Genomic DNA, 12,676 nt, shown 5'->3' on the forward strand with positions numbered 1-12,676 from the left:
CACGGTGCAGTGTGGGGGACATGCCCCCATCCCCAGCCACCCCTGGGAGCAGGAAAGTACATACCTTTGGGGTGCATTCCTGGAACTCGGCTGCCTTCGGTGCACATCGAGCCATGCTGAGGCCACTGTCCCGGTGGCAGCAGCCGCTCTTGCACTGGGCACTCTGCAGGCACAGCTCCCCAATCTCCTGCATGACAAGGCAGGGTTTGACCACCAGGTCCCTCTCTGTCCCCCCTTGATCCCTCCCTAGCTGTGGGCCCAGGGGGTTTGGGTGGGTGTCGAACATCAGCTCTGCCTTTCAGCTCAGGGTCAGCACCACTGCCAGCATGCCTGAGTCTCCCAGTCTGCAGCATTTCCTCAGTCTGGCCCAAAATGCCACCCACTGAAGTGCTGTTTTTGTGGGGCTCATGGGAGCAGGGCTGAGACACCACAGGAAAGCGTCTCCCCTCCCCAGTCCCCGTGAGCCACCCAGGGTGGGGGTTCTGTCTGGCTCAGGCAGCTGAGAGCTTCAGTTTCATCTGCTCTATGACTTCCCTATTCCTTTACACAGCTGCTTTTCCGGGATCCAAGATCTCTCACAACTCTGGAAAACCCGGCACGTCATCCCCACCCGCCTCAGTTTTCCCAGACACGATAAGTTTTGCTCTTGGTGTCTGCATCCATCATCCTGGGGGTCCCTCACATAACTGCTGCCAGAGGCCAAAGCACCGCAGACACCTCCAACCCTCCATGCTCTGTGTGCCCCACTGCAGCACTGGAGCAACCCCCACTGTGCCAAGATCATGGTTAGTCTCCTCTTACCAAGTTGAAGATGAGCCCTCGTTCCTGCTGTGCTGACAGGGCTGGGGCCAGGAGCATCAGGGCCAGGAGCAGGCAGACAGGCACCATGTTGGCCATGGTGGGCTCCCTTGTGCCTCCACCATGGGGCCAGCAGGCGCTTTATAGCCGGTGTCTCCATCAGCTGACGTGGCTGCTCCTATCACATCTCAACTCGTGGCATTAGGACAGTGCTGCACCGCCCAGGGCAGGGAAACAGTGATGCCTGTGCTACCAATGCTACCAGCTCCCATTCCCAGGTGACTGTCCCTTGCTGGCGATGTCAACCTGCCCTTTGGCAGCTCCTTTGGCCAAAGTGAATGCAAAGTAACGGCAGTCCTGTTCTTCCAGTCCTCCCTCCTCTCCCTTACCTTGGCAACGGTGAGCTGTGGAGCTGAGGTTCTCTGAAATGCCCTCCTTGCTGGGCTCTGCTGGTGTGTTCCCAGGCAAAGTGAGGGCTAGTGCCATGGTAGGAACTCTGTTCCATGAGAAAGTGCCCACCACCAGATCCTCCATCACTCAAATGGTATGATCACAGATGCCAAGAAACCCAAGCATACAAGAGAGAGCTCGGCCCCCTGCAAGCATCCTGCTGGCCTTTCTCAGTGCTCCAGAGCTCACCAAGGTCCCCAGCCCATGGGCCAGAACCTCACCCTGCCCTGCCAAATATTTGCTCTATGTTTAAGTGCTTGGGGGCTGCAGCTGATGAAAGGAAAACAGCCCTGGGAACAGCACAGCTTTTCATGCTTGGCTGTTCTCAGCAATGATTAATGGCCAGGCAGCCCTGACCTTTGACAGCTGCAGGGGTGATGCCGAGGATGACGCTGGCTATGGCTGTCACGCTGGCTTGTGGCGTCCAGTCCTCATGACAGGAGCTGAACCTGTGTGGTCTCTCGGGATGTGAGGCAGATGTGGCTCCTGAAGAGAGGTCCCAAGGTGGCTGCAAGTGCCTGCAACCTGTCAGGGTAGGCTTTAGGGCTGCCTATGCTCCTCTGGCATGGGGACATGGGAACATGGGGATCGGGCAGAGACCTGGCCCTACCACAGGTGCTGGCTGACACTCTGGTGTGTCCTTGTAGCAGGATGAGCCATTTCCCTTTCTGCAGTGAAACTGTGGGGATGGTCCCCTGCCTGCTTGCAGCCCCAGTCAGCCCTGGAGCTGATGGTGATATCTGAGTTTTGAGATGCAACAAGAACTAACAATTTTTACAGAGGAATGTACCGTAGAAACTACATATAGCTGAGCCAAGTGATTTAAAGGGGCTAACCAGGCAAAGTAAAGAAACAATGAAGAAGGGAACTGAGGCAGCCAGCCAAGCAACACCCAGTTCCTCTATAACCAGGTGTATTGTCTTGAAGTTCATAAGGCAGTTACTTAGAACTTTGGGGGTTCCAGACATGGACAACCAACAGAGGTCACTGATGAAGCCCCTCAAAGACCATATAAGGATATGTATGCATGCTAAAAAGCGTTGAGCGATGTCATAAATATGCAACAAGAATGCAAGGAACGAAAAATGAATAATCACGTAACACTGACATATAAGCTGTAGTGAAGATGATACCTCTGTGTGCACTTCGGTGAACTGATTCCCGGGGCAGTGCTGTGATTATACAGCGCATTGTAATAAAGAATGCCCGGCTTCTAAAACTCACAAATTGACTCTTAAAGGTTTCTTTAAGAGCCAATTTTAGGCTACAATGGGGGGTCAAAGGGCCTGCAGTCCACCACCCCAATGATGCAGCACCCTATGTACTCCCCACCAGTGGGGGAAGACCCTTGCGACATGAGCTGGGAGGCCGGAAGGGAGCAGCCCAAGGAGGCACAGAATTTGGGACATATCCTAGGGCACACAGCAGAGCCTGGTGGGATCCCAAGGCTAATGGCACAGCCCTTGGCACATTCTGGAGCACATACTGGGGGGCAAGACACATCCCAGGGTGCATCCCAACATGCATCCTGGGACATGTGGCACATCCTGGGACACATCCAGGGGTACACAGTGCAGCCCAGCACATCCTGCCACACATCCTGGGTGTGCATGGTACATTGCAGGGCACACAGCACGTTTCTGGGGCAAGGCGGGGGATAGAGTGCACCCCTGAGTGCACAGCAGGGCACAGGTTGCAACTCTGGTGCACAGCCCAGGGTGCGTCGCAGGGCAGATCCTAGGGTGCACATTGGGGATATTTGGCTTATCCTAGGGTGCATGGTAGGGCATACGGTGGAGGCAAAGGGCAAATCCCGAGAGAGCATTCCAGGGACACAGGGCACACCCTCGGGGCACATTCCGGGGACCCATCCCAGGAGCGCATCCCGCGACCCCACCTCGAGCCGCGCCGCCCGCCTCCTGCCGCGCCCTCCCCGGCTCAGGGGGCGGGGGTCGTGCCGGCTCCTCCCGGGTCCTCCCCGGCTCGTTGGGGGTGTGGGGGAGCTCTCACCGCCACCGCCCCCCGGGGCGGTCCAGCCGCTGCCGCTGCCGCTGCCGGGCGGGGCCGCTCCGGGCGCCCCGGGAGCGGGGCCGGGACAGGAGCCCCGCCATGTCCAAGCTGCTGCCGGCTCAGGAAGCAGCCCGGATCTACCATACCAACTACGTGAGGAATGCGCGGGCCATGGGAGTGCTCTGGGCCCTCTTCACCCTCTGCTTCTCCATCCTGATGGTGGTGACCTTCATCCAGCCGTACTGGATCGGCGACAGCATCGACACGCCGCAGGCCGGCTACTTCGGCCTCTTCTCCTACTGCATCGGCAACGCGCTCACCGGGGAGCTCATCTGCAAGGGCAGCCCCCTCGACTTCGGCACCATCCCTTCCAGTGCCTTCAAAACTGCCATGTTCTTCGTAGGCATATCCACCTTCCTCATAATTGGCTCCATCCTCTGCTTCAGCCTCTTCTTCTTCTGTAACGCAGCCACTGTCTATAAAGTGTGTGCCTGGATGCAGCTGGCAGCAGGTGAGCAGGGCTGGGGTGATGCACGGGAGGGGCCGGGAGCTGCCCATGATCCGACCAGAGCCGCTTTTCCCTTTTTGCCCCCACCTCGACCCTGCTGAGAGTGGGGCTGGCCTGTAAAGAGACACCTGTGTCACCTTCATGCCATTTGCTCTCCCTTTGGTTACCAGTGTGGAGTTTGTAGTAAGTAAAGCCTGTCAGAGCAGCTGAGACACAGCAGACTCACTGCATGTTGGGCGATGCGTCCCCCTGGGTGCTGCTGCTGCAGCAAAACCGCGTGGCACCTACGGCCCGGCCCCGGCTTGGCTCCACTTACCTGGAGGAACTTCCCTCCAGCCAGCGCTCCTGCTCAGCCCCACCGTGCAGCGAGCTTGTGGCTTTGGAGTATCAGTTGAGAGCACAAAACCCCCGCAGGGCTGGGGCATGGAACTCCCTGCTGTGTTTGGAATCCTGAAGGAATTAAGCAGGGAGACAGTGATAACATTTGCTGGGCTGTTTTAATAACTCTGTGAGCTCAGGGAATAATGTACTAGGAAAATGGAAGAGGAGGAGGAGACTGACTATGACTTGGTACCATCGCTCGCATTTTCCTACTTTTCTGCTCACCCCTGTGGATCTCCAGCCTTCCCCACCTCTCTCCCAGTGCACTTGAGACACCTGGTAACCCAGCTCCTGTTTTTGATCAAAGCCTCAGCTGAAACCCAACCCAGCCCTTTGCTGCTCCTGAATCATTCATGCCACAGCTCCCACGGAAGGGACAGCCCAGCTGACACCCCGTGAGACGTCCATCAGGGTTTCTCCAGCTCCCAGCTAAAGAAGCGAGCTCAAGCAAAGATTTAGATAAGAGGCTTGGGGCAGCTCAGCATCTTGGGGAGCTGAACTGGAGCAGGGAAAGGCTTTGCTGTGGTATGTGGGGCTTTTACCTGTATTTATTTTGTTCTGGATGGGGGGAGAGAAACATGTCACAGGCAGAACTGGTCAGGTGCTGCTGCATTTTAGGAATTACTTTACGAAGGGGGCAGGCTTAGAGAGGATTCACTTCCTGGCCTTTGCTGTGCACCAGGGTGCATTTTCACAGAAATTATTTCATTCCAGCTTTCCCCATTTCTCTGTGCCTCTCCTCTCAGTTAGTTACAGGGAAAAATTAATTAAATACAGAATAAACCAGCTGCTTTTCAGTGAAGAGAAATCTTCCCTGCAGACCAAGGAAGCTGCCTGCTCTCCTTGCTGCTCGCTTGTCCCCAAGCCAAGGAAAAAGAAAACATCGGAAAAGGACAAAGCAACTGCCTCAAAAGTCTTTTCTGGTTTACTGAGCACCCAGTGACAGAGAAGAGGCACTGGTGTGGGGCAAGGTGCATCTCACTGCTGCAGGAGGCTGCAGATGTCCAAGAGGGGCATGGACAAACATCTGCTTGTCCAGAGGTCCCACCATGGGGTTGTTTCTTGTGTGAGAGGAGTCGGGAACAGCCCTGCATCTGCACCAAAACACATAAAACACTAATTACTTCCATGCTCTGCACCAAGATAACAGTGGAGGATGTGAAAGGCCTCTGTTAATCATGTCCCAAAGCCTTATAGATGAACTCGTCTCTTATCCCAAGCCCGGTCACTTTTCTTGTCCAGTAAATACAACAGTTTTTCTGGCATGTTAGGAGGGAAAAAAAAGTACTTCCAAGGTTTTGGGACAGGAGCTTCAACAGCCTGCCAGCACCAAGGTTGTTGCAACTCTTGTGGCAAAGCTGCAGAGGTGACATGCTGAGGGCCCTGGGGCCAGGCTGGATCAGCTGTTGAGGTCGTGGGTGCACTGAGAACAGTCACAGGAGGAGCTGATGTGTTGTGGCTGGGCTGGAACCACCACAGCTGAACAAGCAGAATTAATCTGCCTGCAAAGCTGCTGCTGACACCAGCTCTAACTTAGCAAACCCTAAGCTGAAATCAGCTACTTGCAGGGTGCTAGGAAGGTTCTCCATCTTGCACAGACTAAACCCATTCCAGTTTTGTTTGGAGAAAACATTCCTTTGAAGTGACATGGCCAAGGATGCGTGCAGAGGCAGGAGAGATGTTGCCTGGGCAACAGAGTGATGGGAGATGCTGGTGCAGCATGTCCTTGACTTGTGGGAAGGCAGCATACTGTATCCTGCTCCTCCCCAGCTGTGGAACAGAGCAGAGCCCACAGTGATGGGCAACCACAGGGCCCCTTTAAGCCTGGCAAGCCAGTCTGTAGTGCCTTATCTGTTTGTAGCGCTGTGTTTGCAGCCATGCTCCTCCACCTCCCCGTATCAGCTCAGGACGCAACTTGTGGCCACTGTAATGTCCCCCAATGGCAACGTGTGTCCCTCTCCCTGCAGCTACTGGGCTGATGATTGGCTGCCTGATCTACCCTGACGGCTGGGACTCGAGCGAGGTGAAGCGCCTGTGTGGGGACAAGACAGACAAATACACACTGGGTGCCTGCACCGTGCGCTGGGCCTACATCCTCTGCATCATTGGCATCCTCGACGCTCTCATACTGTCCTTCCTGGCCTTTGTGCTGGGGAACCGGCAGGACAACCTCCTCCCATCCGATTTCAAAGTGGAAAATAAAGGTAAAGACAGCTAGGGCTGAGCTCTGGGGTCCTGTCCTGCTGCAGTGTTTCAACCACTCAGCTCATTGCTGTTATCTGGGAGGATGCTGGCTTCCCTCCTGGCATAGTCATCACACTGCTTCATAGGGATGGAGAGTCAGCAGCAGGCAGAAGACTGATGGAGAACAAGGCAGGAGCCCAAATGGACCCATACTAACTTTCACAGGCATGGGGCTTTCTCCTCATCCTGTTTTAAACTGTTTTCTCCCTTTTTGAAAACAAACCTGTAAAACACACCCAGTACTTTTGAGTTTTATACCGCACCCCATTAACACTGTAATTATCCTTTTGTTTTACAGAAGAGGGAAATGACTGACAGAGCTCATTACCACGTAAGTGATACCCACAGACTTTTAATGTTTCTTCCCAGCATACATAATGTTGCTGTTGTATTCTGATTACTAAACGATTGACAACTGGTTTTGGTGCTATAGTCACATTGGTTTTATTTGTGGTTAGAGAGGAAATAGTCTTTGCTTTGCATCCCAGAACTGGGAAGACATAAACCCTTGCCAAATGATGAAATAACACAAGCTTAAAATTTGAAGTCATGCTCCATTTGGCAACAGCTGACTTATTCTTTTTGTTCCCAGGGAGACCCAGAGCTCTTCTTTCATCAGCTCTTTTCTTTAAAGTGACTTTTCTAGGGGATTTAAACTTACCAAATTCTGTGGATTTTCTACAACTGTTTTCTTCACCCATGGGGCTGCTCTTGGCTCACAGCTCTTGTGGAGTTTATTTGATGGGAAGAGCCCAAACTGGACATGGGGTTTTTCTGAGTCGTGGGCAAGAGGGGAATGACAGTGATTTGCTGCTTTTTTTGTGGAGTTTGTACACCTTCTTTCAAGGAAATTACTTATGAATAAAAAGTAAAATAAAAATCAGTGTTTTGGATTCTGTGCCAGTCTGCTCAGGGCAGAGGAAACCCTCTGTCATGTCCCAGATCGCACTTTTACTTGAAAAATATGATGACAGCCAATTCCTACCTGAGCGGTGAATCAGTTTCTCACTCTATGCAACAATAACCAAAAGGGCAGTTTCCTGGGAAAAGAAAAACCAAACAACAAAACCAAAACCCAATCTGCTGGGCTGTAGCAGGCCTGTAACAGCACCTGCAAACCACAGCAGATGGTGCCAGTCACTGCACCACCCCATTAACTTGATTTAGCCATCATCTCTCATCCCATCCAACACCCGCCCACGGCAGCCTGTGGCACAGTCCATTTCTGCAGAAGATAAAGCAAAACATTCTCCTGTCCAGCTCTTACCTTGTCAGAACCCAAAATTAGCCTACATTATTTTAATTTCTACTTGCTGTAATTTGTTGGTTCCTGTAGCAGTCAATTCAATTCAGTTCTAACAAGTACCTTACAATTTTATGTTTCCTTCTAAAAAAGTGTCTGGGAAGGTTTTGTTAATATTCTTGGCTAGGGAAGACAGCAGAGATACGACAAACTTAAAGAAAAATGTATTTTAGAATGGAAAAATTCCAGCAGAGTTGTCCTGCTATTTATTACTCTTCCCCCCTTTTTGAAACAGATCACAATACCAGCAACAAAATCCTCACCTACACCATCTCCCTCTGTCTCATTCTGGAAATCACTCACTATTGAAGCAAATTTCATCCACGGGCCACTGACTCAGAAAGAACAGACTTACAGAGGGAATGTATGAAGACTAGGGTTCAGTTATTAAACAATCTGTTTATTGTAGGGCTTTCACAAAGAAAAAAAAAAGACAAAGCACCCAAGTAGAAAGAATAAAAATGTATTTTCCTTCAGGTTTTAGACTGACACAGCAAGTACAAATCCTTTAGTGTGAGCACATTACAGCAACTTGGAAATTTAACAAACCCCAAGTGAATAAGCAGACAGTACAAGACTGAATTGTGACAGCTGCTTCTGCAGGTCTTTAACTCCCAAGCTGGCTCTAGCCTTAGCTATCTGGGTAAAAAACCTCCTCCTCCAGTCAGGGGTGGCAGATGAAAGGGAAGAAAGGATGGGCAGGAGCTCTTCAGAGTCAAAGCTTGCAGACCCCTTCTAGGAAATGTTCCTTCATCAGCCAGTCTCAAGTACGCAGGACTGGGCAAGCTTTCAAGAGCACAGGAATTGTTTGCCTGCCAATGTATCTTCACAGTAAGTTGGAACCCAGTACTGTCTGCAGTCCTGTAACAGATACAGAAGAGACCTAGAACTGGAAAACTCCACATGAACGGGGGAAAAACCTGTCAAATCAGCCGTTTGAAACGTTTTTGGTATGTTACCTGCCTTTCACTTTATATTATATGCATAGAGAATCTGATCTACCACTAAAGGAACATGCAGCATGATTTGCATAAATAAGCCCCATCAGGCTCTGAACCAGAGAAACTCTTTTCCAGTGGATTAAATGATCCGGTTTATGAATGAACGATCCTTATAAACCAAAATTTCCAAACACACACATAGAAGTGACACATAACAGTGATCTTCGCAGCTTTGGCAATGTAATTGTCTTGGATAGCATCTGCATGGCCTCCAGCAACTTCTATCCTCTGAAAGCCACCACAAATCCAAAGGCTTGTTTGGTCCAGAGTAAGGAAGTGCCTCTGAAGTCTCAACGCTGCCAAATCTTGCTTAGAGAAGAGTGGGATGCACTGAATCTGTAATAGGATGGGCAACTCTAGAAGAAGCCATCATAAAACTAGCAAATGCCACAGTGATTTAACTTTTAATTAAAATTAACCCATTTAACTCATTATATCCAAACCCCCTCTGAGAAGTTTACATAGAAGCCCCATAGAACACTTTTTACTTGGGGTAACTCTAGAAACAGCTTCTAACCCAGTATCTACATGGAAAAGTCAATTCTCTTCCACTTCTGCTAGCTCTTCCTGTGCTAATGGCCCAGAAAATAAAAGGCAGTCCCATCCTGGGAAGTTATTTCTGAAGGCCCGCACCTGAAGCAAATTAAGAGAAAAGAAATCTTTACAGAGATTTCAAGTTTTAATTTTGAAAGTCCAGGGCTATGGCATGGCTGTGATACAGGCGCTGCAACCCTTTCCTTGGGAAAAAGTGAATGGTCAAAAATTAAAAGTCAGAGTAAACTGCATCTGTGAAAGGCAGTCTCTCACAAATACAGCAACCACTTCAAGCAAGGCAAAAAAGTGCCAGTTAGGGATAAAAAAATCCCCAAACCTTATGTCTTGCTATAATGTTAAGAGTTGCCTGCAACAAGGCTCTCACTTTGCAGACCAAGGGGTGAACCCATCTGTGTGCTGAAGATTGTGCGTTCAGTCAGTTCCAGCTTTTGCTTATTTTGCTTGCCTTTTAGTCACAGGCATTGAAGTAGAAAACATCACCAAGTTCAGAAACTATTCTACCAAGGGTATGGGGAAGGAAAAGGTTAACGGACAGGACACTTTGGAGGAAGAAATAAAGGATACTAAAACCTAGGTTTAAAAAGCTTTTTTAAAAGCAGCTAGAACTAAATAAAAGTTTGTGACTGGAAAGAATACAGTAGATACCTAGAAAGTGATGGAGGATTTCAAGGTCTTCGCTCTACAGGGATGTGGCACCACCTTGATGCCACCTGTTACTTCTCACCCCGTCACTAGCTATTGGATCAGGGAAATTTACTCCTGAGTCAGTGAGATCTTTGCATGGCCCTCATGAAGAAAGGAGAGTTGAAATCTAGCTAAGAGAGCACATCTGAGCACAGGTGAACTCACATCTGTAACACATGGTGCCTAACAGTGAGGAGACTGAGGGAAGATTTCATTTTCCAGTCAATTAGTTTTTGGTGAAGCCCAATCAAGGCAAAACACAGATGATGCCCACTGGCTGAGGAAAGTCCCCATTAAGTCACACAAGCAAATTCAGCAGAACAGCTTAGATTTATCTAAAATCTTGGAAGCCTTGAAGGAAGAACTTCACACTGAAAGTGAACAAGGAGAACAATGGATCTGGGAAGGGGCAGCTAGGTGTGTGTAGGGTATGCTGTAAACCAGAGTGTAACGCTGTGGCACTGCACTGAAGCTTCTATGAATTAAGCCAAGGGTGCCTGAGACACTCTGCTGCTGTAGCTCGTTTCTCTGGGATCAGCTCCAACATAGGTAGTAAGAAGTCTGTGAATGCAGCTGCCTCATCTTGGGACCACTCGTATTTTTCCACCAACACTTCAAAAAGGCCCCAGGGCTTCAGTTTGGTGATGTGCTTCAGATCACCTGAAAACCCAAGACAGACAGGTTAAGTCTGGCAAGACATGGGAACAGAGCAGCTCAATAAAATAGGCTGAACAGCTAAACATGACAGATTGAATTCAGAAACTGTTCTAATAGTTGGGCATAGGGAATATAATGTGGTAGGGCATGCTGAAGGGAGAAGTAAATTACAGTAAAACCCCTTTTCTACTGCTTTGTAAGCGTATTGCAGAAATGTACTTCCTTGAAAGGTTCTTTTTTCACCTCCTGCTATTTCAGATCCAATATAAGCAAATATTACCTTCATTAAATCACCAGCTATACTGCTTCGACATGACAGATAAACACTATGCCATTGACTTTGGAATACATGCAATGTATACTGCACTGTTTGAGAAAGCAATACGCTACTAAGAAAAAAGAGTTTGTTTTTATTAAAAAAAAAAAAAGTATTAAATTAGGTCAAAACCTACTTTTTCGACTCAATACATTTCTGGGGTACTTAGGGCTTTATGATAATGTTATGTGCTCTGAGCAATATGGCTCATGATGCAAGGCACTATTTAAGGTGACTGGCATGCTAGAAATGGAGTAAAGCTGTCTAGAGAAGTCTTCAAAAGTGAGTCACCACCTCTAGTTGACAAAGATCAGCTAAATAAAGCTACATCAAGTTTGACTAAACATCTAATGTACTGTTTTTCCACCTGCTACATTTGATCTACACCAAGATGTCAAGTACTAGGATGTAGGATACTTTTAGCAGTAAAACAAGAATGCCTTAGATTTAGCTGCAGTTTTACTGATGAAGCCTTTCATAAAACAAAGGAAAGACTTAAAGAGGCATCTTTGCTGGCAGTTCCAGCAAGACATTACTGTGTATTTGGGGTAGAAGATGAGGGGATAAGTGGTATTTCCTTTGTTTCCTTTTACCTTTTTTGGTGAAAAACTCCTTGGAATATTTTCCTGCCAAAATGAGCTTGCGAGGTATTTTCCCCAGAAGTTCTATGATCAATGCAATGTGATCTGCATGTTAAAAAAAACAACACCAAAAATACACAAGACATCTTTATGCCGCCGTTTCCTGTTCTGGGATATAAGAAAGACATTATCTGCCTTAAAAATTACTTTGATATCAACCTGAAATCAAGATTACACTAAGTAACAACAAAGCCAGGGGGCAAGGGGGGGAAAAAATAAGGGGAATTTGAAGCCCTAATCAGTTTGAGATGCAAGGTAGAGAATCCAGGAGCAAGAGGAATGTGAAACACCAGAACAAGAATATAGACTTGTTGCACAGTGTTTTACTGCAGAGGCTTTAGCACAGTTGCTGCGGATTTGGGTAAATAATGTTTTTGCAAGGAGCCTTTGCATTGCTCACTCAAAAGAGAAGGCTCATTCTGAAGAGGCAACCATTGAATTTCATGTCTCATTTTAAAAAGGGAAAGGCAAACAGACCTTCATCTCGTGAGTAATCTTCTCCAGAGTGAGGCTCAAACAAGTAGTCTCCTGTTGCTAACTCAAAGGCCTAAACAAACAGAAATGAGCACATTAAATCACTTCAAAACACTGTGCAAACCTCTGTGGGCCATAAGCAAAGCGGTGGGGAAAAAATAAGATTATAGCTGTGTACGAGATTTTTGCAGGTTAAGTACACCATTACAGCCTAAGATGTGCAATGACTTTGCACCATTCTAAACAACTCCATTAAAAACATCATAGGCACATCTATGATGAATTCTGGATCACAGCACAGTGCAGGACACCAGTGTGAAACACCTGTGTAGCCTGTCCTCCTCCTCCCCTCAACAGCATTTTGCAAAAACGATGTCATGTCCAAACTATAGTTTCTGGGGTTGGTTTTTTGTTTTGTTTTGCTTGTTGTTTTTTTTTTTTTCTTTGTACAAAGATTCCTTCCTCTCCCCAAATTTCAGAGGCCTTTTTCAGTTAATTTCTGAACATTTGTCTGTAGATATGAAAACATGTTTTAAATGAGAAGAACATTTGCATTCATTTCAACTCACTGCTCCTAAATTCTGTAACATATTTACCCTTTATGTATTCATTTTTACTCAGAATACTACCTCTGACCTGTATTGTTAGTTTTCT

At 48.2% G+C, this 12,676-nt stretch overlaps 3 protein-coding genes across 5 annotated transcripts in view; 1 reads left to right on the top strand and 2 right to left on the bottom strand.

Annotated features, from left to right (window-relative positions):
* Positions 1-3,453, bottom strand: part of CLPS (colipase) — a 19,654-nt gene extending 16,201 nt beyond the window's left edge. The window contains exon 1 of the mRNA XM_027728415.2: positions 65-3,453. Coding sequence (XP_027584216.2) covers positions 65-286 — 222 coding nt within the window. The 5' untranslated portion in view covers positions 287-3,453. The remainder of the gene's footprint in view (positions 1-64) is intronic.
* Positions 3,264-12,676, top strand: part of LHFPL5 (LHFPL tetraspan subfamily member 5) — a 10,275-nt gene continuing 862 nt past the window's right edge. Inside the window, exons 1-4 of one of the 2 annotated variants that reach the window (XM_027728414.2) lie at positions 3,270-3,769; positions 6,115-6,351; positions 6,690-6,722; positions 6,984-7,274. In XM_027728414.2, the coding sequence (XP_027584215.1) occupies positions 3,358-3,769; positions 6,115-6,351; positions 6,690-6,706 (666 nt within the window). In that variant the 5' untranslated portion in view covers positions 3,270-3,357 and the 3' untranslated portion in view covers positions 6,707-6,722; positions 6,984-7,274. Of the gene's footprint in view, positions 3,770-6,114; positions 6,352-6,689; positions 6,723-6,983; positions 7,275-12,676 lie in introns of those variants that run through there. The other variant, XM_039383867.1, reaches the window with a different exon arrangement.
* The window catches only part of SRPK1 (SRSF protein kinase 1), a 23,371-nt gene continuing 18,773 nt past the window's right edge, over positions 8,079-12,676 (bottom strand). For both annotated transcript variants that reach the window (XM_027728413.2, XM_027728411.2), the window contains 3 exons: positions 12,026-12,095; positions 11,501-11,593; positions 8,079-10,594 (listed from right to left, as the gene is read on the bottom strand). In XM_027728413.2, the coding sequence (XP_027584214.1) occupies positions 10,410-10,594; positions 11,501-11,593; positions 12,026-12,095 (348 nt within the window). In that variant the 3' untranslated portion in view covers positions 8,079-10,409. The remainder of the gene's footprint in view (positions 10,595-11,500; positions 11,594-12,025; positions 12,096-12,676) is intronic.

This window comes from Pipra filicauda, unplaced genomic scaffold (assembly GCF_003945595.2).
Source record: "Pipra filicauda isolate LSUMZ 115617 unplaced genomic scaffold, ASM394559v2 scaffold329_size807674_pilon, whole genome shotgun sequence".
Classification (NCBI taxonomy): domain Eukaryota; kingdom Metazoa; phylum Chordata; class Aves; order Passeriformes; family Pipridae; genus Pipra; species Pipra filicauda.